At 58.7% G+C, this 22,021-nt stretch overlaps 2 protein-coding genes across 2 annotated transcripts in view; one reads left to right on the forward strand and one right to left on the reverse strand.

Moving 5' to 3' along the window:
* SHROOM4 (shroom family member 4) overlaps positions 1-11,180 on the reverse strand; it is a 29,531-nt gene extending 18,351 nt beyond the window's left edge. The window contains exon 1 of the mRNA XM_078380827.1: positions 10,113-11,180. Within this exon, the coding sequence (XP_078236953.1) occupies positions 10,113-10,328 (216 nt within the window). The 5' untranslated portion in view covers positions 10,329-11,180. The remainder of the gene's footprint in view (positions 1-10,112) is intronic.
* Positions 11,181-14,770: 3,590 nt separating this feature from the next.
* BMP15 (bone morphogenetic protein 15) lies at positions 14,771-20,346 on the forward strand. The gene is made up of 2 exons (XM_072981117.2): positions 14,771-16,780; positions 17,777-20,346. Exons 1-2 carry the CDS (start codon positions 16,420-16,422, stop codon positions 18,679-18,681), a joined length of 1,266 nt encoding a protein of 421 aa, XP_072837218.2. The 5' UTR covers positions 14,771-16,419; the 3' UTR covers positions 18,682-20,346.
* The last annotated feature ends 1,675 nt before the right edge of the window (positions 20,347-22,021 follow it).

A 22,021-nucleotide genomic window follows, 5' to 3' on the forward strand; every position in this document is an offset into this window, starting at 1 on the left:
TTGGACTTAATTCTCAGGAACTGGCCGGGGGAGTTCCAGGGTGGGCCTCCCAAAGCCATCGCCTTCTCCAACCTCCCTTTCAGAACCCCTGGATTCTCATTCTGTCCCCTCACAAGGCTCCAGACCACCACCGTCTGACAGACACAAGCCGTGGGACGGGTGTCACGCGTGGCCGAGCCCCAGCAGGAACCTGGCTCCTATTTTGGGGTGTGTGTGTGTGTTAAGAAGTATTCCACGATTCAAGAACAAACTTGGCTCTCTCAGAGGCTATTCTCCAGAAGCTCAGGAAGGAGCCCTGAAAACAGATGTTGAGCACCGGGGAGCAAGGAAGCCAAGAGCCGTCTGGCCCAGCTGCCCCACTCCAGCCGGCCAATACTGCCAGCCCAGCCCTAGCCGGTCTTTGGAGCAACCAAGAGGGGGAGGGGGAGCAGACACGCACCCCAACCTTGTGCTCCAGTGCGCAAGATGGATCTCAAGCCTTCAACCTTTGCAGCAGGATTTACTTCACATTTGCTGCCAAAAGGATGGCCAACAACAAAAGGGTGAAAACAATAGTCAAAAACAGAGGGGAAAACAGATAAAGAAACCTAGATGAAAATTCAGCATTCTTTAAAAATGTGCCGGGCCTTCAAAAACCAAGCAACCAACAAAACAAACAAACAAACAAACAAACAAACAAACAAACAAACAACAACCCAAACACAACTTCAAAGCCACACTTACACACCAAAGGTCCTCCAGATCCAGCTTTACACCCCTCACTGAACCAAGAGTGAGCCTTCTCCCTTCCACAAACAGCAGCCACTCCCAAGCAAAACCAGCAACCTCAGCTGGCTGCTCTCACAAGAGAGGGTCCCATTTCCACTGCAAAACCCGTATGTTTTTCACAAGCTGACGAGTGAAAGATTCCCTGGAGCATCAAAGCCTTCCTTCTGCTTCGCCCGTCTTTGTTCACACCTGCAAGGGAGTGAGATGAGAGAGTAGACCACCCCAGGGGAGCCCCCACCCCCTTTAGAAAAGCTGACCACTGACCCCAAGCGGGCAGAACCCCTGGGCTCCCACGTTGCCTGGCCTCTGCTTTGCCTCCTGGTTCCAGACCAAAGGCCTCGCCCGCCCGCCCGCCCGCCCGCCCGCCCACCCGCCTGCCCGCCCGCCTGCCCGGGGAGCTTTGCTGGGAAGAGGCTCCAGGACCAAACTGGGGCTGCTGCACCAGGCGCTCAGGGGAAGAGGGCTGGGCTGGGCTGGGCTGGGCCGGGCTGCCCTCCCCCACCCGAGTCACATGAATTGCTCGGCACACGCAGGGAGCTCCTCCAGCTGCTTCTGAGCCCGTGGTGGCTGGGCTGAGACAAGGGCCCATTGTGCAGTCCAAATGCCAGCAGGAGGGCCCAGAGCCCACAGAGCGCTGGCATGGCAGCTAGGCAGATGCCAGACCTGGCCGTGTGTACCAGGGCTTCCAAGCTAGTAGCAGAAGGGTAAGAGGCTACAAGGAGCAGCAGGGTGGGTTTGTGTGTGGGGGGGGGGGTGGGGGGGGGGAGGAGAGATCCTTCCCAAACATCCCCCAAACCAGTGGAAATGCCACCATTCTTTAAACATGTGGCTTGGCCACCAATTTGCAGGCTTCGGCACATGGCTGGGCTTGACTCCAGAGACAGAGGCACTCCGAGACAAGAACCAGGCGGCCTTGGGCAGGCAGGGCTTCCTGGCTTAGCCTCTGACTTGCAGAGAAAGGCCAGTGCTGTAAGTCTGCGTGGAGGTTTCCACCCTCTGTCCCTTTGCAGCAGGAGGCAGCAACAGGGAAGAGAAGCGGCCCCTCTGCCCCGCCCCACCCCACGGTTTGGGAGCTCCAAGGGGGCTTCACATATCTCCAGCTAGGATGCCTCCAGGACTGTGGCAAGCACTGAGGTTAAGGGGGCACAGCTGACGGAGGGGGGGGGGTCCTTTCCCACAGCAGAAGGAAGCTTTGCACGATTCAACGTGGAGGCACCTTTCGGAGAATCCCGAGCCCAACAGGCACATGGGACAGCCTGGAAAGGAATGAGCAGGACAGTCACTTACACTTGAGCACACACGCACACACACGCACACGCACACACACACACACACACACACACACACACTTTCCCCAGGCAAACACCCTCTCCCCTCGCACAGATTGATCCTTTAAGAAACCAACAGCATAGGATTGTCCAAGACTGGTTCCCAAAAGGAGGCCAGAACACCAAGAACCCTTTTTAAAGTTATGAGGTGTGGGTGGGGGGAGCGAAGGTATCGGTCTTGGGAAATACAGGAATTCAGAGCAGGACGGGTTATCGTCATCATCTGTTCTGGATGATGAACTCAAGAGAGGCAAATTCCAACTCATCTTAATCCTTCCAGCAGTTCAGCAGCAGGAGAAAGGGACCAGTTGTCAGAGGAGGAAGAGGAGGAGGAGGAAGGCAGAAGTGCCTCAGCCAGGAAGAGCACCGGATGGATGGATTACATTTCTCACCTGCCCGTCCATCCAGTGTCAAAGCCCTGCTCTGGGTGGCTGACATGAATGAAGAACAGCTCCCTGCCTAGCAAAGCTAAGCACACAAATACGGAGAGTCAAGGGGACCGTCTTGGCTTCCTGTCACCTCCTCCCTCTCTGTGGCTGGGGCCACGCCAGGACACCTGAACGAGGCACCTGTGGACAGAGGGGAGGGGGCAGCGAGTGCGGGCGGCCTTTACACACTTGCAGGGACAAAAAAAAAGAGACAATCTGACCGCTCCTAAAAGCAGAAGGTTCTGCCTTGGGCTGCTCTCTCTGCTGCAGCCTCAGAGCACCCAGGACCAGATTTGCTTTGCTGAGAAGCGACAAGAACACCTTCGGGGAGAAGTGTGGGGGAAAGAGCAGAATCTGGAGACTGTCCCCCCCCCCGAGGGTGGGTGGAAGGGATTCCTTCCCAGCCCCTTCTCTCTCATCTGCTCTCTCTTCCCCCCCCCAATTCATTGAGTTTCCTCCCCACCCCTGGACACCCCCACCAGGGCCAGTCTGCTGGGACGTTGAGCACAGAAAGCTCAGCTATGCACCAAATCAGCACATTCTCTTCAAATGCCGCCAGAGGCTGAGCAGCTTGGATCCGAAAGAAAGAAAACAAACACAGCTTTCCTTTTCCTCCACCGTTGCTCTGGACCCGCAGCCTGCACTCCCCGGCTGCTCTGTTTCGGAAATAGAGTCCAGATGTGGGAGAGCGGCAGGCAGGCAGCCCAGGGGCCTGGCACCCCACCCCACACACTCGGAGCAAAAAAAGAGGGGCTGTGCTCATTCCCGGCTGGAGAGGAGAGGGAGCCCAGGGTCTGCCGGGAAGCAGAGAGATGACCTGCCTGGGTGGAAACGGCTCTGGACGCAGAGGCTGCGTCAGGAGTGCCTTTCCGGTCTTAGCCAGGGGTTGATGGTGGAGGAGCACGGTTGCAGGACCTCAAGAGGACCCCTTGGTTGTTGATTCGGCCTCCTCTCATCATGAAGAGGGGACACAGAGTGGGTCAAAGCAACAGGGCCACCTGGCCCAGATGGGGGGGGGTCCCTGCCTGTTTCTATCCATACCAGAGCAAGGACTCAACGAAGAGGGAAACCAAAAAGACTCTTGGGGCAGCTGAGCGGTGCACAAAGCACTCCGTTCTTTGTCCACCTCTCATCCACCCACCCACCTTGGCCACCTCTCAGGATAACTGCCTGGCTGCAATAAAAAGTTTCCATCAACCTTTTTTGGGGAGGAGGCTTGGCTCCAAATCAGCCCCGGTGCTAAAGGCAGGAGGCACCACAGGGCAGGCTGAGAGGGAAGGAGGTGGAAAAAACAGCAGGGAAGAATTAGGGGCAGTGCTGGACAATGGAAAGCTGCAGCAGCGCAGGCGGCACTGCGCAGCACACCACCAATGATTACTCAAGAGTAGGAAGACAAATGCCAGCACCTTCACAGATGGCAAGGCAGCCATGAGGTACTGTACAGCGTCTAGACACCTCGCCTACCTTGGGAGCCTGGGAAGCACATCCCTCCAGGGCAGGTGAGCCGGAAGGCCAGGGACCCCAGTGGCAGATGCCTGCCTGCCTGCTCTCCCCCTCCCCGAACAGAACTGGGCTTCCAGGTTCAGGCCTGGCTGGCCCAATGCCCCTTCTACCCCCATGAGTCACATCCGATGAGCCAGGGAGCTTGACCTTCCAGAGAAGAGGACATCCCTTGGAAGGCGGCACTGCCTGGGCAAAGCCTCCGGAAACTGCCAACGGAGAGGAGAAGGAGGAGGCTCTGCTTCGACTCTCACAGCTTGCACACCCACCCTCCAGGGACCCACTCCCAGATCCTGGGTGCTGGCCAGAGAGGGGAGGCAAAGAGCCGCCAGCGAGCAGCCCTCAGGCTCCTAGCACCCACGTTGAACACACTCAGGTTGCCAAAGAAGTGGAAATGCCAGCCCACCCCCTGTTTTTGGCCAAAGTAGTGGTGAGAAAGTTGTGTGTGGGGGGGAGTGTCCTCTGAAGCCAACCCTTGGGGGGGTGTTCTCCTAGTAGAGAATGTGGGGCACCATGAAGGTGTACGGGGACCATGTCACAAGAACTCTGGGCCCAGCAAGAAGGGAGAGAAAAGGGCTGGGCTGGCCTGGAGTGGAAGCAAGAAGCAGGCAGAGTGGCCAGCAGCTAATTCTGGCACAAAGGCCTCCTTGTCTGTGAGCCGATCGCTGCCGCCGACTCTGCCAGGAAGCAGAGGGAAGAGACTGGCAGGTCCTGGGATTCGGGGCACCACGTCAGCCCCAGGAAAGGGTCCTGTGGCACAACCTCTCTTTCTCCCCCCCCCCCCCAAGAGGAGGCACGTAGTACCTAAAGCCAACCTGGTTATTTTGGCTCTTTCTGGCGGCAGAAAGGCCCAGAAGCAATGCTTTCCATCCCTAGCAGCAAAATTACAACGACCGGAAAGAAAGTCACCGTTTCCTGTCTTCTCGTGAACCCCAAACAGGCAGCCTAAAGCAGCGTCCTCAGCCCATCTCATGGCAGAGCCGGCCCTGGCCTTAGCACAAGGTTCTCTTCTGCTGCAGGTGGAAATCCCTGGACTTCAGCGTGAACTTTCAGCAGCCACCGAAGCCTTAAGCACGCCTTAAGGGGACCCCGTGGCCTTCACTGCCCTAACGTCTGCCGTCCCCAGGCTCTTCTGGCTCAGGCTGAAGGGAATGAAGCCCTCAGCACCTTCTAGAGAGCAGCCACTTTGTGCCTCTGCACGAAGGAAGGGGAGGGGAGGGAAGGTCTGGCGCTTGTGCACCTCCTGAATGCAATGAATTCCTTGGCACAGGAAAGGACTTTGCACGCTGCTTGATCTCTGGCACCCGCCTCCCAGCCTGCCTAACTAGGGCCCCCTAGCACAGGGAGAAGGAACTGCAGGCCCTTTGCCAGCTGTGGCATGCCCACGTAGGATGATGATCCTCCATCATCATCTGCCCTTCCTCGATTCCTGGAGGCCTGACCCATGCCGAGGGTAAACCAAAGCCAAAGGTGTCTGTTTCAAAGTGAGACCTAATGGGGAAGTGTGTGTGCATGCAGGGTGTGCGCTTCTTTGTAGGAAGAGCCGGGGTGCAAGATCCAATCCACAGCTGCCTCGGCTGTAACTTTGAAACACCAACCAGAGGCGCTTCTGGCACCTCTCCTCGCTTGCATCTCAGAAAGACGTGTCTCGTGGAGAAATCCACCTTGCCAACAACTTTGGGACCTTAAGTTCTTCCCACTGGTACAGGCTTGAGGAAGTGGTGTTCCTCCACGAAAGCTCACGTCTTGTATGATGGTTTTAGTGGTCTCCAAAGGCATCATCTATTCTTGCATTTGGAAAGGGAGGAGGGGCGGCTCAAGGGAGCGTGGCTCGCATCACGTCTGCCCCACTGATTTCCTAGTCAGGGGGAGCAGCAGCAGAGAAGCGGCTTGGGGCATTTCCTCCCCCTCCCTATGTGGAGTGGCAAAGGGGTTGCACATACGCTTCAGTCTCACTCTGGTGAGTCCACAGCTGCACCCAATACCCGAGCGGGTGGCCCTGATCCCTTCCCCCCTTCCCAGGAACACAGCCCTGGCAGGCAGCCCTAATTTGGACTCGGCCTGTGGAGGCAAACCTTCCCCTTTCCTGCTGGTTAACCCCCCCCCCCCCGGAGAGGAGAATTAGAGAGGTTGCCGCCGCTAATTGCTACGAATTGATAGGATGCTGGATGCGCGATGGGCACAGGACTGGAAGGACAACCAGCTCAGGACTGGCAGCTGGGCAGTTAGGATGAGGCCCCGCCGGGGCTTCACCTGGGCTCCGATGGCGTTTTGTCCACTTCCAGGGAGCAAGTGCGGCATCCCACCATCTACCCACAAACAAGGGTCAGAGTAGGGGGAGGGGGCAGGGACCCTGGCCTTCCTCCCAAACCAGTGTAGATCTACCTCTTGGCATGCCACCTCACATCAAAGGCAAAGCTCCAGAGCGGGATCCTGCAGTGGGGTCTCCTCAGGAGTCAAGGCAAGTGCCTGTGGCCGATGCTTCCTGGAGCAGCTATGGGAAATAAATAGTGCAAGCCAGACTCATTGCAGGGGAGCAGTGAGGAGGGTAACAGGTGTGTGTGTGGGGGGGGGAGTCCTACTGACCTCCACACCCTTGAAACCTCTTGCCCCCCCCCTGCATGGATCGGTCAAGGCAGGGGCAAAAACAGCCTTCCGCACCAGGGTGTGCCCTGCCTGCCCCTCCAGCCCACAGCCGAGCGCCAAGGCTGGCAGCAGACACACAAGGGCAGTTAATCATTGACTGCCGGAGAGCGAGTGGCCGTCGACTGCTCTCAGACCCAGGGAGCCCCCAGGGAGGGTGCTGGCCCAAAGCCACCCTCCACTTCAGCCCAGGCATCTTGGCCAGAGCAGAGCTGCCAAGAGAGGGGCTTCTCTGCCCCGTCTTTGCCCCACTGACTCGCGCAAGCGATCCTGACCAGGGTGCAAATGATGGGAAGGAGACAGAAGACAAGGCCACCCCCACCCTAAAAGGTGGGCCTGGTGCAATGCCTATTATTGCCAGCATTTGAAAGGCACTGGGGGCCTTTCAGCACCCGCCCTGGCCCTCGGGGGGGGGGGGAGAGAGGGAAGCAAGTGGCAGGGAAGATAAGGTGGAGGAGACCACTGCTGCCTGCCAGCACCTGGGCAGGTTCCAGCTAGCCCTGCATCTCAGGCCCCTGCAAGGTCTTGGCCACTCGAAGAGTGAGAGGAGTCAGGCCAAGAGGGTGCTGGAGGACAACCGGGACAAAAAGCCAATAAGGGGAGCAAACTGGGGGAGAAGGCAGGAAAGAATGGGGAGAAGCAGCTCATGGGGCAGGGGGTGGGGGCGCCTGCTCCAAACGCCGACCAGAATTGCTGCTTTTGCGGAGCTTCCACATCTGTCAGGGAATCTGCAGGTAGGCTGAGAAAAGGCTCCTTAAAGCCAGAGGGATCCTGCTGACATTCAGGTCCGCCCGTTTCACTCTCATAGCCCTGCTAATCCCCTTCTCACCGTGACAAAAAAGCTGTTCGCATTGCCTGTGCCCATGCACTCGCCTCCCAGCTGAGCCCAAAGGATCGGGTGAGCGGGGGCCAGCATGACAGGAGAGGGTTGGCCCCGCGACCAGGCATGAGTCTAGAACCCAGCCGTTAACTGCTTCGGTTTTCCCAGTTGGCTCCTGCTGGGTCATTGGTCGTGGCCAACGCCAAACCATTGTGAACCACCATTTCCCAGGTTTGTGCCCATCTTTAAATGGAAGTAGACGGCACTGTGCCAGGCGGCCCACATAAACACAGGCAACGGCTTTAGGCTCAACCCCGAGGCGTCCTCTCCTCAGCAAGGGATCTCCTCCAGCCACCACCCCCACCCCCCTTTCGGCTTGAGATTTTTCTGTCTGGAGATCACTCACAGGCAGAGTCATCGCACCGCCTTTTTGTTCTCTGTCTCTAGGAGCCCCTCTCTGTCATGGGCTTTAACTCCCCCACAGCCTTCTGCTGATGAGAGTGGCCTGGCAGGAGAGGACTGACTGGCACCCCACGGGCCAAGGGGCACGCCTGCACCAAGAACGGTTGCCGCAGCCACAGGGAGCCTCCCAGCAGGGTTTGCCCGAGGCAGGCTGGGCCTGCTCCATAGAGTCTTGCTTGCGCTTTCCTGGAGGGGAAAAGCCTGCAGAAGAACACAGCTGAGGAGCCCAGGAGATGCAGGAAAGGCCACCGGCATTTGGGGGAGAACGAGAAGGAAAAACCTGACCCCGTTGAGATCAGACTCTTCTTCCCTTGCTCGCGACAGCCCAGGAACTGACTTGACAGCCCCCCCCCCAAGGAAAGGAACTAGGGGTGTTTAAACCCCCCACTGTGCAGCCAGGCCATCCCTCCCAAAGGATGTCCTGTGGGAGGCTGAGAGCAAACAAGAGGGGGGCGGGCGGGGGGGGAGCCATGCTTCAGGAAATGTTATCAAGGGAAGCGAAGGGGGGGGGAAGGCGGCAGGAGGGCCCCTTTCGCAAACATGAGACAGGCTAACAGGAAAGAAACCAGAAAGGAATTTGGGGAGGGGGGGTCCCCAGGCAAGGTCGTCAAGGCTTTCACCCCTCCCCTGACTAAACCACAGGCGTCAGAGCCAAGGACATGCATTCGGGGCTACAAGCACCCTCTGTCTCTGCTCCCAAAAGGTCGGGGGGGGGGGAGAAGGAAAGCTCCCTTTTGCTGCCCCGTTCCTCATCCCCAGTCCAGCTTTGGCTCTCTCGGGGACAGAGATGCATGGAGAAGTGGGCAGGAGGAGAGAAATTTCCCTGCAGGAAATCCTCTCTCCCCTCCTCCCGTGACTTTATACACAGGACACCCCAAAAGGCTCCAGAGAACACAGAATAATGGTTTGAGCTGCTCAAGCAGCAGGAAAAGTCCCAGACCGCCAGGCGGCTGCTGCAAAAAAGAAAAAAGGAAAACGACCCCATGGCACTGTGGGATTGCCAGAGAATGCCATGGGTGAGGAAGGGAAGCCCTGCTGGCCAGGCAGGAAGGCCCTGGGGCTCCCAGTGGGGAGTCCCCTTCCCCACTCTGCTTGCCTTTATTGCAAAGAGCCACCACTTTGGGATTCCATTGTCAAAGCTAAGCAGAAGCTCTCAGAAGGGCTTCCCTCTCCCCCCCCCAGTTCCCCCCCCAGCTCTACCACTAGGCCAGCTGAGACCAGAAGGGGAGCAGCCACTACAAACTAGGGCCCAGCAGCAGGATCCATCCCAGAGGGCAGAGGAGCGGCTGGCCAGATGTTCCCTTCGCAAGCCCATGCACACAGCAGAGACCCTGCCAGGCTCACACTGGCAGCCCACCTGGTCGAGACCCAAATGCCCGTATTTTAAGCAGCCGCAAGTCCGGGGCTTGGGGCCTGGGAGATAAGTCGGGCCCTGGAAGTTGGGAACGAGCGTTTGCGTGGTGGCCCTTCCAGAGACAGAGCCCAAGAGTCGCATCGTTTCCCTCCACCGCCGCCCACGGATGTGCCCGAGCCCGGCATCGCCAGGTGTCCAGAAAGACCGCCGGCTGGACGAGAAGAACCAGCATCTCCGATGCACGCAGGCGCCCAAGACCTGTCCGTGTGAACAAGGCCCTGGCAAACGCACGGGCATTCCTCGGAGGGGCCCGAAGGAACCGGAGGGGCCCGCGCGGCCCCAGCACCGACCCATCCCAAGGAGGAGGAGAGGGGCCAGGCCGCTTCCCCGCCTCCGCCGCCCCCGCTCGAGCTGCCCCCCCCCCCGGCCAGGCGCAAACTTTCCAAGACTCACCAGAGGCGGCTGCGGGGACGGAGGGGAGGACTCATTTGGGAAGAAAAGGTTTTGGAACAAAGAGCAGCGGAAGAAAACGCCAGCGGCGGCCCGCGCCAGACAAAGGGCGAGACGGAGCGCGCGGGGGTGGGGACCGGGGTGGGGGAGGCTGCGTTCAGTCTCCTCGGCCGGCCTGGAAAGGGGAGCAGGCGGCGGGGGGGGGGGCGAATGCCGGAGCAGCCCGGAGGCCAGGAGGGAACCAAACGCCGAGGAGCCCCGTCCGGGCAAGCAGCCGCCGGGTGGATGGACGGACCGGGCAGGGCCAAGGAAAGGGGCCGGCGGGGCGCGGGGGGGGGAGGGAGGGAGAGGAGGCTCACCTTGGAGACGATGAGGGGCTCGCTGTGCTCCAGGCCGCCCTTGAGGGTGAAGCCCCAGGGCGCCCCGCCCGCCAGCTGCACGTGCACGTACTGGAAGGAGACCAGCAGCCGGCTGGCCAGTCGGCCCTCTTGCTGCTGCTGCTGCTGCTGCTGCTGCTGCTCGGGTTCGGGGCCCCGCGGCGGCGCCTCCTGCCCCGACGGCGGCGGCGGCTCCATGGCACCATCCCTCAGCCCTCCTCCTTCTCCGGGCGACGGCCAGAGGGGCCCTTGGGCGCCGAGAGTCGGTGGGGCCAAGGCGCTGCCTCCTCAGCATCCGCGCAACGGGGCCGTCCGGGCCGGCCTCCCGGCCTGCCTCCGTCTGTGCTGGCGAGCTAGCTGGAGGGGGCGGACAGAGGCGCCCGCGGTGGGCGTGTCGGGAGCCGGCAGGCAGGCTGGGAAGCGGGCGCCCAGGGCCCGGCGGGCTCGCGCGCTCCCCTCCGCTCCGCCTGCCTCGCCAGGCTCCGACACCGCTCTGCCGCGACGCGCCCTGGTTAATTAGCCTCCCCACCACACCCAGCCGGGGAGCTCGGGCGCCTTCCCGCGCGGATTACGAAAATTAAACCAGCGGGGCAATCTGGGTTGGGGAGGGCCTTAAAGCGAAGGGTCAAAGCTGCCCCCGCTTCGGTCTGATGTGGGTCGCCCGGCTGAGTCTAGCTCCCACGGTTTTGTTTTTTGTTCTTTTTTGTTTCATTTTGTTTTGCAAGGAGAGGTGGAAACGCCAGCTGCCTCTTTGAAGTTGCGCGTTGTTTGTTTGAACTCAGGGCGACGTGCCCAGGAATGCACCCACCCGCCGACCCCAGGACCCCTTGGGCTGCGCCTTCGAGCCGTATCCTTTGCCAGCCTTGACGCAGCCCTGCGCGGACTGACCAGGCGCTCCGAGGACTCCGGAAACAGAAGGGGTCTGGCGTCCCTTTTGCTCCCCTTCCCTTGGTTCCAAGCTAGAACTGGAGGAGAAGGGAGGGGCTCCGCATTACTCATCAGGCGCCCCGAAAGTTGCCTTCGATGGGGCCCCCAGACACAAGCGTGGTGGCTCGTTTTGGGAACCAAGTCTAGTGTTGCTGGGCGACTCTTAAATTCCTTGCCTGTAAAGTGTGAGTGCGCGCGTGTGTGTGTTTCAATCCCAGTTTTCCTTCTTTGGCGCTCCTGGACTAAACCGAGTACCAGACATCAGGTTTCTGCACCCCAAACTGCTAGCCTGCACCTCCCTCCCTCCCTCCCTCCCTTCTGTAGGCAGTCCGAAGTCATGATCCCTACCCCGGCTGACCAGGCTTTGTTTCACTGGCCTAGGTCTGGTGGATCGGTCCCTGAAGACTCACCTTGGAGTCTTGTCTTTAAGGTGACACTACCTTTTTGCTTTCTAGAATTTGGCTTTGGTTTTGTCCAGATGTGCTCGGCCTCATAAGGCCCCTTTGCTCCCACCTGGCTTGCCTCATCTTCCTCCCACATCTGGATTCAGAGTCAGTGCCTAAGCCCCATGCTGATGAATCCTTTTCAGGGGTGGGGCCCCAATAGGTTGCTTTCAAACTGGGCCAAGTCTGCTGTTGTCAGAAGTCTCTTTGGTCTCATTTGCTTACTGAGGAGGGGTAGCCAGCCGCAGGCGGAGGGTTCGGGAAAGGAGAGTGATCCAGGGCTGTTCAAGGGGGGTTGCAATGCACTGCCCACCCTGTTCTGACTACCCCCCCCACACACAAACCTGCTTTGCTGAAGAAGTGCAAGACAGGGAGAGAAACCTGTGCTCCCCTCCCCTTCTCCTCCCCTCCCCTGACAGCTCAGTCTTGCCCACAAAGACCAAGGGCATTCCTTCTTAGAAGAAAAAAAAAGCAGCGGTAGAACTGGCAGGTGTCTCATACATGCCAGGTGTGACCCACTCAGCCACCAAGGAAACCTCTGCCTTCACAGAATTAGAATTGTGTAGACTTGGAAGGGATCCCAAGAGTCATCTAGTCCAGTGGTTCTTAACGTGGGCGATAATGCCCCCCAGGGGGCGATTTCATTTTTCAGGGGGGCGGTAGAATGAAAAGGGGCGGCATGGGGGCACTGGAACAGAAGGGGGGCGGTAGGGGGGCGCTGGAGCAAGCCAAACCTGTTAAGATGGCTGCAGCCTTTTTACAGTGTGCATGAATATAGATTTTCCTCCAATCTTAATTTAGTTTCAGAGTTTTCGTCTTGAAAATTTTAGTTCCTGCATTGTGGTTTGTTTTTATGCCCTTTTTATATTTCTTTTTGCGTCTTAAAATTCGCTTGCAACTACATCATTAAATGTTACTTTTTGGGGGCATTTCATTTTCTTGGAATTGAATTTTGTTTTCAGGAGCCATTAGATTTAAGTGTCATAAATGAATGAATGAATGAATGAATGAATGAATGAATGAATAAATAAATAAATAAATAAGTAAATAAATAAATAAATAAATAAACAAACAAACAAACAAACAAATAAATAAATAAATAAATAAATAAATAAATAAATAAATAAATAAGAAAGATATCATCACCGCGGGGAGGGGGGCGATGATAACTTCCTCAATGGCTCAAGGGGGCGTTTCTTTCAAAAAGGTTAAGAGCCACTGATCTAGTCCACCCCTGGCCAATGGGTGTGTGCATGCCCACACAGAGAGGCAACACACAGAGAGAGAGGTGCATCTGATCTGCTTCCAGGGCTCTGAATGAAGAGTCCGGGAGAGTTACTTTTCCTCCCCTCTGAACAGGAGAAGTAGCTCTGTGATACATCCAGAGAAACCATGTTCCGAATTATTCATTTTGTTCCATCAGGTTGGACTTTCCTCCCATACGCAGAGGAACAACAGCGGGGGGGGGGGGGAGTTTTGTCACCCTCGGCCCCACACGGCTGGGTTGGTGAGGAAGCAGGGAAGGCGTGAAGGGGACCGGCCCCTCTCAGCCCTCCTTCCGTGCCTGTGAATACATGTGAACAGCCAGAAGCAAAGGGTGGCGGTGGGGCGGTGGCGGTGGAAATGACAAGTTTTACTTGAAGGTACTGTCTCCCCACCTCCAGGAGCCCCGTGCCAAAGCTGCCCAAGGCACACAGCTCTGCTAGCTGCCCCCAGTTCCTCTGGCACTGAGAGCAGCCAATCATTAACACACAAACAACAGCCCTTTGGAAAGGCGGGGTGTGCTCCTTGCTTGGTGGAGGATTTTCTTTGTCCTTGTATGGCCTCTGCTGTGTGACCAGGAGCTATGAACCTGAACCCTGGTGGGGGGGAGAAAGAGCTGGCTTGGAAGGCGTGCTCAGGTCTACTGCAGGGGTGGGGGGAACATGTGGCCCTTGAAATGTGGGGTGGCCATTCCCAGCCAGAACAGCTGTTGGTAAGGAAGGCTACAGGTGGCACTTCCTCCCTCTCCCCCCTAGCCCACCCCCTCGCCCCACCCTAGAGCCTGGTCCTGCTTCCCTTCTCAGTAGCCAGTCCATTGCGTTCACCTGAATAAAAAAGTCTTTGCGCCAGCCAGGGCGTCTTCGGAGTCTGAAGCAGTCGCCAGGCTGGGATTTCTAACTGTTTGGCTGGAACAGGCTGAGGACAAGGTTCCTGCCTGTGTCTAGAGAATGAAGCAGCAGCAGGAGAGATGGTGTTAAGCGCGTGGCAGGGCTACGATGGGGGCCAGCTGGTGATGGTGTCAGAGGCACCCTGTGGGCAGCTTCTGCTTGGGAAACAGTGCCCTGTGTAGTTTGTGTCCAAAAGTCGGGTTGTGTCTGGTCCTCTTGTCTTGCCAGGCCTTCTCACCCTCACCCTGCCTGCCCCCTTACTGCATGCACAAACCTCTGCCGGCTGAGGATACGCTCCCTGCACTTGGAAAGGAAAACATGCACCAGAGGGCCCTTCAGCATTTTGGCTGCCACCCTGCGGGCTGTTATTCTCTCTCTCTCTCTCTCTCTCTCTTTCTCTCTCTCTCTCTCTCTCTCTCTCTCTCATTTTTAGACGGATTTTAAGGACTGTTTCGTTCCAGTAGGCATTTTCAGTCCAAACCTACAGGCAGCCCTGTTTCCGGTCTCCTGTGGCTAAGGGTGGTTTGAAAGTTTTGCTTTGCAGGTGTCGGATTTCAGTTTGTCCCTCTTGCGTCTCTTAATCTGCAAGGGGCCTTAGGTTTGATACTGTAACACCAAGAATGGGTACAAGTGACTAAACAAATGTTCTAAAAGGAAATAAACAAATAAACCGCTCTGTAGGGGAAAGGCCCTGTCCCTGCACAGCCGAGTTTCCTCCAGCCTGGCATCACCAAACAGGCGGCCAAGGACTGGAGGGTGGCGTGTATAAAGGGGTCCTGCAGAAAATGTCCCAGGCAACGGGGGGGGGGGGCGGAGGAGTGGGCACTGAAACTGTACAGAAACTCTCTCTCTCTCTCTCAAACACACACACACACACACACACACACACACACACACACACACACACACACACACACACCTGGGAAGTGGTGTATTTTTCTGTCTTCTAAAACAGTATTTTGAGGGTCTTCATACCCTGGACGTTCATAAAGAAGACCTTGCTGGGCATTGGCCAGTAGAGGGGTCATCAGCCAGGATCACAAAAGGTTCCTAAGGCTGGGGGTTTGGGGGGGGAGGGTGGAAAGGAGTGGGGGAAGGGGGGGACGGGCATGTAGGTGTCCTGCAAGGGGGGGGGGCCCACAAGCTCCAGATGGAATTTTGTGCGACCTTGTGTTCATGCAAACCTGTCATTTTAGGGGAGGGGCCTGCTCTTGGAGGCCAAGGAGATGCAGCTGAGGAAGATGCATATCCTGTAATTGTATTACTCAAGGCTGACTAAGCATTAAAGTATGTCAGGTTTCAACTCCTTAAAAAAAGATGGTTTGCAAGAAGGAAAGGTCACTCCTCTCGGGGGGGGGGTTCGTGCTCCCCAGCTCCCTCCCAGTCAGGGCAGCCTCAAGAGGAGACCACGTTCCCTGGACAGTCCTCCAACCTGTAAACTAAACGGGCATTCATTTCACAAGCCACACCATGTACAGAGGTGGGTCACATGCCCACACTTGGGAGATGAGGACACTGGCAGGCCTGACTGTGCTCCTCTGGTGCAACTGAGCTAAGGATGGCTGCCATTTGGACTCAAAGGTGACACACAAAACTATCTGTCCCGTAAAGTGTTTTGCTGGCAGAGGGTCACCTTGCTTTCTTGCCTTGGCCATGTGATGAGATGTGGCTGGCCATGGTGGTCTTCTTGGGGGTTGGGGCGGGGGTAAACTGGCAGGGCATAGGAAAGCTTTTGCAACTGGAGAGAGACTTTGGACCCTACTCGCCGTCCCCCCCCCCCCCGCCTTGACCAAGAGAGACTTTTTGAGATGCATGGAGGCAGCCCAGCCAGGCTTGCTTCCACTAGAGGGCAGCTGGGGGCCAGGCATGGTTGAAGCTCACAGCTGCAGCATCTGCCCAGTGAGTAAGCCCAACCCCTTCTCTCTGGGGGATGCCCTGACCCCGTGCCCCCTGGACTGCCCCCTCCCTTGCCAACATCTCAGGCCTCCTGCTCTTGAGATGGACAAAGTGACCATCCCTGGCTCTCTCAGGGGGCCACAGCTTGGCAACGTTGACTTGTGTGCACTACAGCTCCCAGAAGCCCCAGGCCTGCCGCTGGCTGGCAGAATTCTGGGAGTTGTGGTTGGAGAAAGTAAGTCTCCCCACCTCTGCTGCTCCCCGATGGGGGCCGTCTCTTGGACTTCTCTGAAGAGCCGGGTGGGGGGATGTCTTGCACTGCAAGGGAGAGTGGAGATGGGGGGGGTGTGTGCTCCTCTAACCCTCAACTTTCTGTGCCCCCCCATTCCAAGAGGCCTTCTGGTCCTTTAAATTCCAGCTGACCGGCTGCCTTTAAAAAGGGGTGGGCGGGGCAACTCCCCTCTTCCTCCAGCAGGCCAAGGTGTGGGAGGAGGAGGAGGAAGAGGAGGAAAGGGGAAAGGGGAAGGCTCTCTGGCGGAGCTGGCCTGCCAGGACTTGGCCTTGAGCCCTGGATGGTTTCCCCAGCTTGCTGTTGTTTGCCCTGTTGCCTCCTGAGGGGCTATCCCTTCTCCTCCCCCCCAGTGGGCGGGAGTGATGCCTGTGCCCCCCTCCCCTTGAAGGCTCCCTCTCCCACCTGGCCCTGCTTGTTGTTTGGAGGCCCCAGCATGAGGCCCGTGGGCGAGGGCAGAGGTGGGCTCCTGGACTGGCTTTCTGGCCAATGCTCTGTTCCTGCCCTTCCCTTTCCATGGTGAGGATGCCCCTCTGAGCCTCGTAGCGCCCCCCCAGCCCCCTCCCCTGCAGCAGAGCTCCCTCATGGCCCGCCTGCCCCCCCTGGGTCCCTGTGGGGCTCTCCTCCTCCTGGCCTTGCTCTTCCCCCTGGAGACCCTCCCTCTGGGAGAGGGGAGGGGATCCCCACCTGCCTCAGAGGGGGTGCTCTCCGGCGGGGGCCCCTCCCTCCCCCTCATCCAGGTGCTTCGGAGCCAGGCCCCTCCCAGAGCCAGGGCCTCCGGGCGGCGCAGGAGGCAGGCCGGTGGGGGGCGGCCGCTGCGCTACATGCTGGACTTGTACCGAAGTGTGGCTGACCGCCATGGCCAGCCCCGCAGAAACCGCCGGCTGGCCACCAACACCCTCCGCCTGATCCAGCCCTTCGCCAAGACCCACCAGCCTGGGAGAGGTGAGTGGGCACGGGGGGGGGGGGACCCAGGGGCCTGTTCAGGTCCATCTCTGGGCAAGGGCGGGAGCAGCCCTCAATTCCACACCGGAACCAGTGCCTTGTGCAAAGACCCTCGGGTTTTGACTGTGCAAGGCCATTTTGGCGAGGGGGGTGGGGGTGGGGGTGGTGGTCCCATCTTAACTGCCATGCTCCTGCCCTACGGGACTCTGGGGCTTGGCTGGGAGGAGGTGGTGGTGCTTAGACCCCCCCCCCCCCCCGCTGTCGGTCAGTGGAAGAGGGAAGTCTGTGGGCCTCACGAATGACAGATTCCCTCTTTTGCTGAAGCCATTTGGGTGGAAGTGTTTGGGATCCGACGGCGCCCACCCTCCATCCACGCCAGAGGCTACGGGGCCCTTAAGAGCCTCCCCAGAGGATGCTCCCTACGCCTGCTTTGCCTTTGCCTGCCCTGCCGCCACGTGAGGCCTCCTGGCTCACTGCCCTGCCTGTAGGGAAACAGAGTCAGGCTGTAAGGAGCTCGAGTCCTCCGCCTCCGTGCCTGGGAGCTGCCCTGGGCCTTAGGGTGCCTTCGGGCCTTGGGGAAAATCTGCCTCCTTCCAAAGGCTTGGCCGGAGGTGCTGGGCTGTGGTTGGGAAGGGGCTGGAGCATTCCCCAAACCTACCAGCGAGCGACTGTGGGACGGAAGTGAACTTTTAAGCTGAGGTGAATGGGTCCGAAAGCAATGGGGGGGGGTGGAGCAAGTTGGAGTCCCTTCCTCTGCAAACGGAAACCCCTCGAGTTGCCACGCACAGCTGCGAGGGTGCTCCTCCGAGGTGCTGCAGTTCAGCCCAGCCCAGCTCGACCCGTGCGAGACCCCCGTCGGCTGGGCTTCCTGGAGGTGGGCTGGAGAGCCAGCCGGGAGAGCCTGGGGAGTGCTTCAGCCGGGGGGGGGGGGAGAGCAGGGGGAGAAGCCGGGAGGAGAAAAGAATTGAAAGGCCGGCCCCTTGTCTGTTCCTGCAGGCCCGTGGTTGGTGTGGACGCTGGACTACCGCCTGGAACTCAAGCCACAGGTGGAGCACCTGGTGCGGGCCGTGGCGGTCTATTCACGGACCCAGTCCTCACCCCGCGGCCACTTCTGGTGCACAGCAGAGGTGCTCCCTGACCAAAACACCGCCCCGCTCGCCCCGCTCGGCGCGCCCCCCCTGCACGCTGCCCAGAATGCGACGCCAGCCTCAGCCCAGGAGAGCTGGGTTGAGATGGACCTCTCTGCGCACTTCCAGCCGTGGGGGCCCCGGGCTGTCCAGAAAAGCCGGCTGCTCCGCCTGAGCCATGCCTGCGCCTTGATCGGGCAGCCCAGGGAGCCCCCCTCTGACCCCGGCGGGGGGAAGGAAGCAGGCCCTGAGCCCTCAAGCGACCCCTTCTTGCTGCTCTACCTCAACGACACACGGAGAGGCCTGCGGGCCGAGATGGGTGGATTGGGCCCAGCGCAGGGGCTTTCCTACGAGGCCCCCGCCCAAAGAAGCCCCCCTTCCCTCCTTCGCAGGATTCGTCAGGCAGGCAAGCTGGCTCTGGACCTGCCCAGCTACCTCCACACCAACAGCGTCCGGCAGAATGAGTGCGCCCTCCGCCCTTTCCGGGTCAGCTTCAGCCAGCTGGGCTGGGACCACTGGATCATTGCCCCTCACTGGTACCGGCCCCAATACTGCAAGGGCACCTGCCCCCGGGTGCTGCACTTCGGGTACCACTCCCCGAACCACGCCATCGTCCAGAACTTCATCAACGAGCTGGTGGATCCGAGCGTCCCCCGCCCCTCCTGCGTCCCCTACCAGTACGGGCCCATCAGCGTCCTCATGATCGAGCCGAACGGCAACATCCTCTATAAAGTCTACGACGACATGATCGCCAAGTCCTGCACCTGCCGCTAAGCGGTGGCTGCTGGGGGGGAGGGGTGGGGGGGAGATGGAGCTTCTTGACGGGGGGGGGCTGTGCCGTCGCCCATCACCCTCCCGCCAGCAAAGCTGCTTACTCTGAATTCAGAGGCGGTAGAAGAAGTTGGCTCGGCACACGTTGAGATTCTTTGCATTTTCATGACAGCCACATCCTGAGACAGTCCGGATTTTAATAAAGGTGGCTCTTTTCCTGCTGGATCCGGATCCCCCTCCTTTCTCAGTGACTTCTCGGACGCACAACTCTGCCCGGCCTGGGCTCTTTTCCAGAAGGACTTTTGTTGGGTAGGTTGGCGTTTTGTCTTGACAAGAAGCATGGGGGGGGGGGGCGCGCTGGGCCCCTGAGATCCTTTTGTCTCGCCACAAGCTCTCTCTGGGAGGGGAAAGTGACAAGGGGGGCACAACGGGGGGTGGGTGAAGGGGGGCACCTGCGTCTCCTCCCTAACTGTGGCATTCAGGCCCCTCCTCCTCCCCCCCCCCCGGGAAGCACACTCCGGTCTTGCATCTCATGTGCCAAACGCGTGTTGTGCCCTCGCAATTTCCGGGGAGCTGTGAGGGTTTGGGAGAGGGAATGCCGCTGGCACATGGGTCTTAATGTTTGTGGGTTCTGGTCACCTCTTTGCCACAGGAGCCTCGTGGATTTTGTCCTGGGGCAAAACCCTTTCGGTCAAGCCTGGCGCTGAAAGTGTCCCTTTCTCTGGGAACTTGGGATCTGGGTTTCCCCGTCGGTCTATGTTTTGTTCTCCTCTGCCAACCCCTGGCCTTTGCACCAGGCGCTGGGGTGGGGGCGGCAGGCAGGCAGGCAGGCAGGGCTGCCTGGGGCGGGTGGGTGGGTGGTCTGGTTTGGCCCAGAAGCTCTTCCAAAGCAGCTGTGCTCTAGCGGCTGCTCCGTGCTCTGTCGTCTTTGCTCTCGGTTCCGTGGCTGCCTTGTACGCTCTCACGATGCAAATAAAATCACTCTCATAATTCTCACCTGCCATGTTGGGAGTGCTGAAGGCTGTTGGAAGAATGGTGGCGTGGGGAGGGGGCATGGGGCCGTGAGATGCCCACTGGCTGTCCCCTCGACTGGGTCAGGTGGTTGGGTTTTTTCTTTCTTTGGTTTTTCAAGAAATGCTTCTGGGAGTATTGGGATGTTTTAAGACGGGCAAGAACTCAGTAACCACTGGGGACCTGGGGGGGGGGGCTGGTTGGCTAGAGACTGTCCAGAGACCCCCCTCCCGTATCTGAAGCTGCCCCAGCCCACTCCGCTGGCATGCTTTAGGCGGGTGAGGGCGGCTGGGCTGGACCCTGGACCACTTTGCTGCCTGGACCTCTAGGCGCCTCCCTGGCAGGGCAAGGCTTTTTGGGCTGGTGTAAGAGTCAGCGCCTGGTGTTCTTCTGGGGAGGGGGAAGGGAATCCTCCTTTGCCCCCTGCCGCCTGAGGTGGCTCTGGTGGCCACCTTGTCTTCTGCCCGCACAGGAGATGCCCCCTTCTCCTCTGCTCTCCTCCACCAGTGTCAGCCTTCCTGTCTTCCTGCTTTCCTCCCTTGGCACTCTGTAACCTCGTTTGACCTGAACAAGCCGCCAAGAGCCTGGGGCACCTTTCTATTTATTGCCTGGTGTATTTAAACAAGATCATGTAAATAAATCTGCTTTCTTTTGCTACAGAGGACTGCAGCCTCTAATTCGGGGAAGGCCGGGAGGGAGGGAGGGAGGGAGGGAGGGAGGACTCTGTGCAGGGAGGGAGGTGGGGGTGGAAGCCCGAGGTGCTGAGGTGCTCCGTCAGAGTCAGTCCCCAGGCCTGGAAGAGAGTCAGCCCGGAGAGTCGGCCTCCTCAGGCGTCCCAGCTGGCCTTGCATTGCTCCCCGTGTAGAGGGAGGTGCAGAGCGCCAAGCTCAGGGACTCACCCACAGTGTCTGGCTCAGCAGGAAATAAACCCTGCCCAGCAGAGGCCAGTGAGCATCCTGGCTGATTGGTCACTTGCTTGTGTATCGCATTTATAGCCTGTCTTTCCTCTAGCAGGCTCAAGGTGGCAAACATGGTTCTCTTCCTTAATCCACACAGCAATGCAGTGAGGTAGGTCAGGCTGAGAAAGTGCTGCTGGTCTAAACTCACCCTGGGAGTTTTTCAGAGCCAAGGCAGAATTTGAACCCGGCTCTCCCGAGGCTGTTAACTGCTACACCACATGGGCCGGGGCTCTTTTAACCCTCTGAAATGGGAGGGGACAGAGCACAGGTCCTGCAGGGTGTGCACAGAGTCAGGCGGCGTCCCTGGGGATCTGGGGCAGCGGGCGGGGGTGGAGGGTGAGGGTGGGGAGCAGCTCTCTCTCTCCCAGAGGACTGGCATGGACAGTTCCCTGGGCATAGTTCCCAGGTGGTGCTGGATGGTCAACAGCCCCCAACCCTGACCTGAGCTGACCTCTCTGGAACAGATGCGGCTCTCTTTGCAGCTGAGCCTGCTTGGACAGTGGACATCGGAGTGACTAGCCATGGCTTCCAGGCGGTCTCCCAGAGCAGTCCCTTCCGCGGAGGAAGAGGAAGAGGGTCACCCAAAGGGTGTCCAGGAGGAGTCGTCACTTGTGCCTCCAAGGGAGGAGCTGCACCTCCCTTCCAAAGTGGTAGAAGAACCGGAGGTTTGGGGTACAGCAAAAGAGAGGTCAACCTGCCTTGGGCCACCAAAGGCAAGGCGCTTGGGGTGAGACCCCATCATTTCTGTCACTGTGATGTGAGCTGTTGGAACTTTTCTCAGCTGGCTGCTCCAGACCCCCTGCCTTCCTCTCTTTGGCCATGGCTGGTCTTTCGCTATACGAGTTGAGCATATGACCTCGTGCTTAGGAGCCGAGGGTGGGGGGTGGGTGTTCCCTCCTGCCTGGCTCCTTTTTTCTATTAAACTCCTGGGTGCCTTCCCCCACACTTTCTCCAGATCAAGGTGAATCACCTACATTTAAATGGAATGGAAAACCCAGAATGAAGCAGCTGGTCTCACCCCAACCCTTCTGGAGGAAGTGGTGAATATTTTGTTGGCTACTGAGATGCCATATTGCAAGCTGTCCCACAGTTTCACAGGTTGACAGCAGGCTGGGGTGGTCAGGTTGGATCCCCCCCCCCCGCAAACAACCTGATTGGATCATGTCTGGGGAGGCTCCTCGCATGCCTAGAGCCTGGAATGTGGGCTCTTCTATGCAAGGCGTGTGGCTTGGATTGGCAGGGGTCGGAACTGTGGTCCTTTCCCTCCTTTAGAGCCAGAACCACCCTTTCCAAGTTTGCATCCCATTTAGCCCCTTAGCGTCATGTAATGGACTACCTTTGTCAATGTCATCTGGGTTCCTAAAGGCTGCAAG

The sequence above is a fragment of the Pogona vitticeps genome, chromosome 11 (assembly GCF_051106095.1).
Source record: "Pogona vitticeps strain Pit_001003342236 chromosome 11, PviZW2.1, whole genome shotgun sequence".
Lineage (NCBI taxonomy): Eukaryota > Metazoa > Chordata > Lepidosauria > Squamata > Agamidae > Pogona > Pogona vitticeps.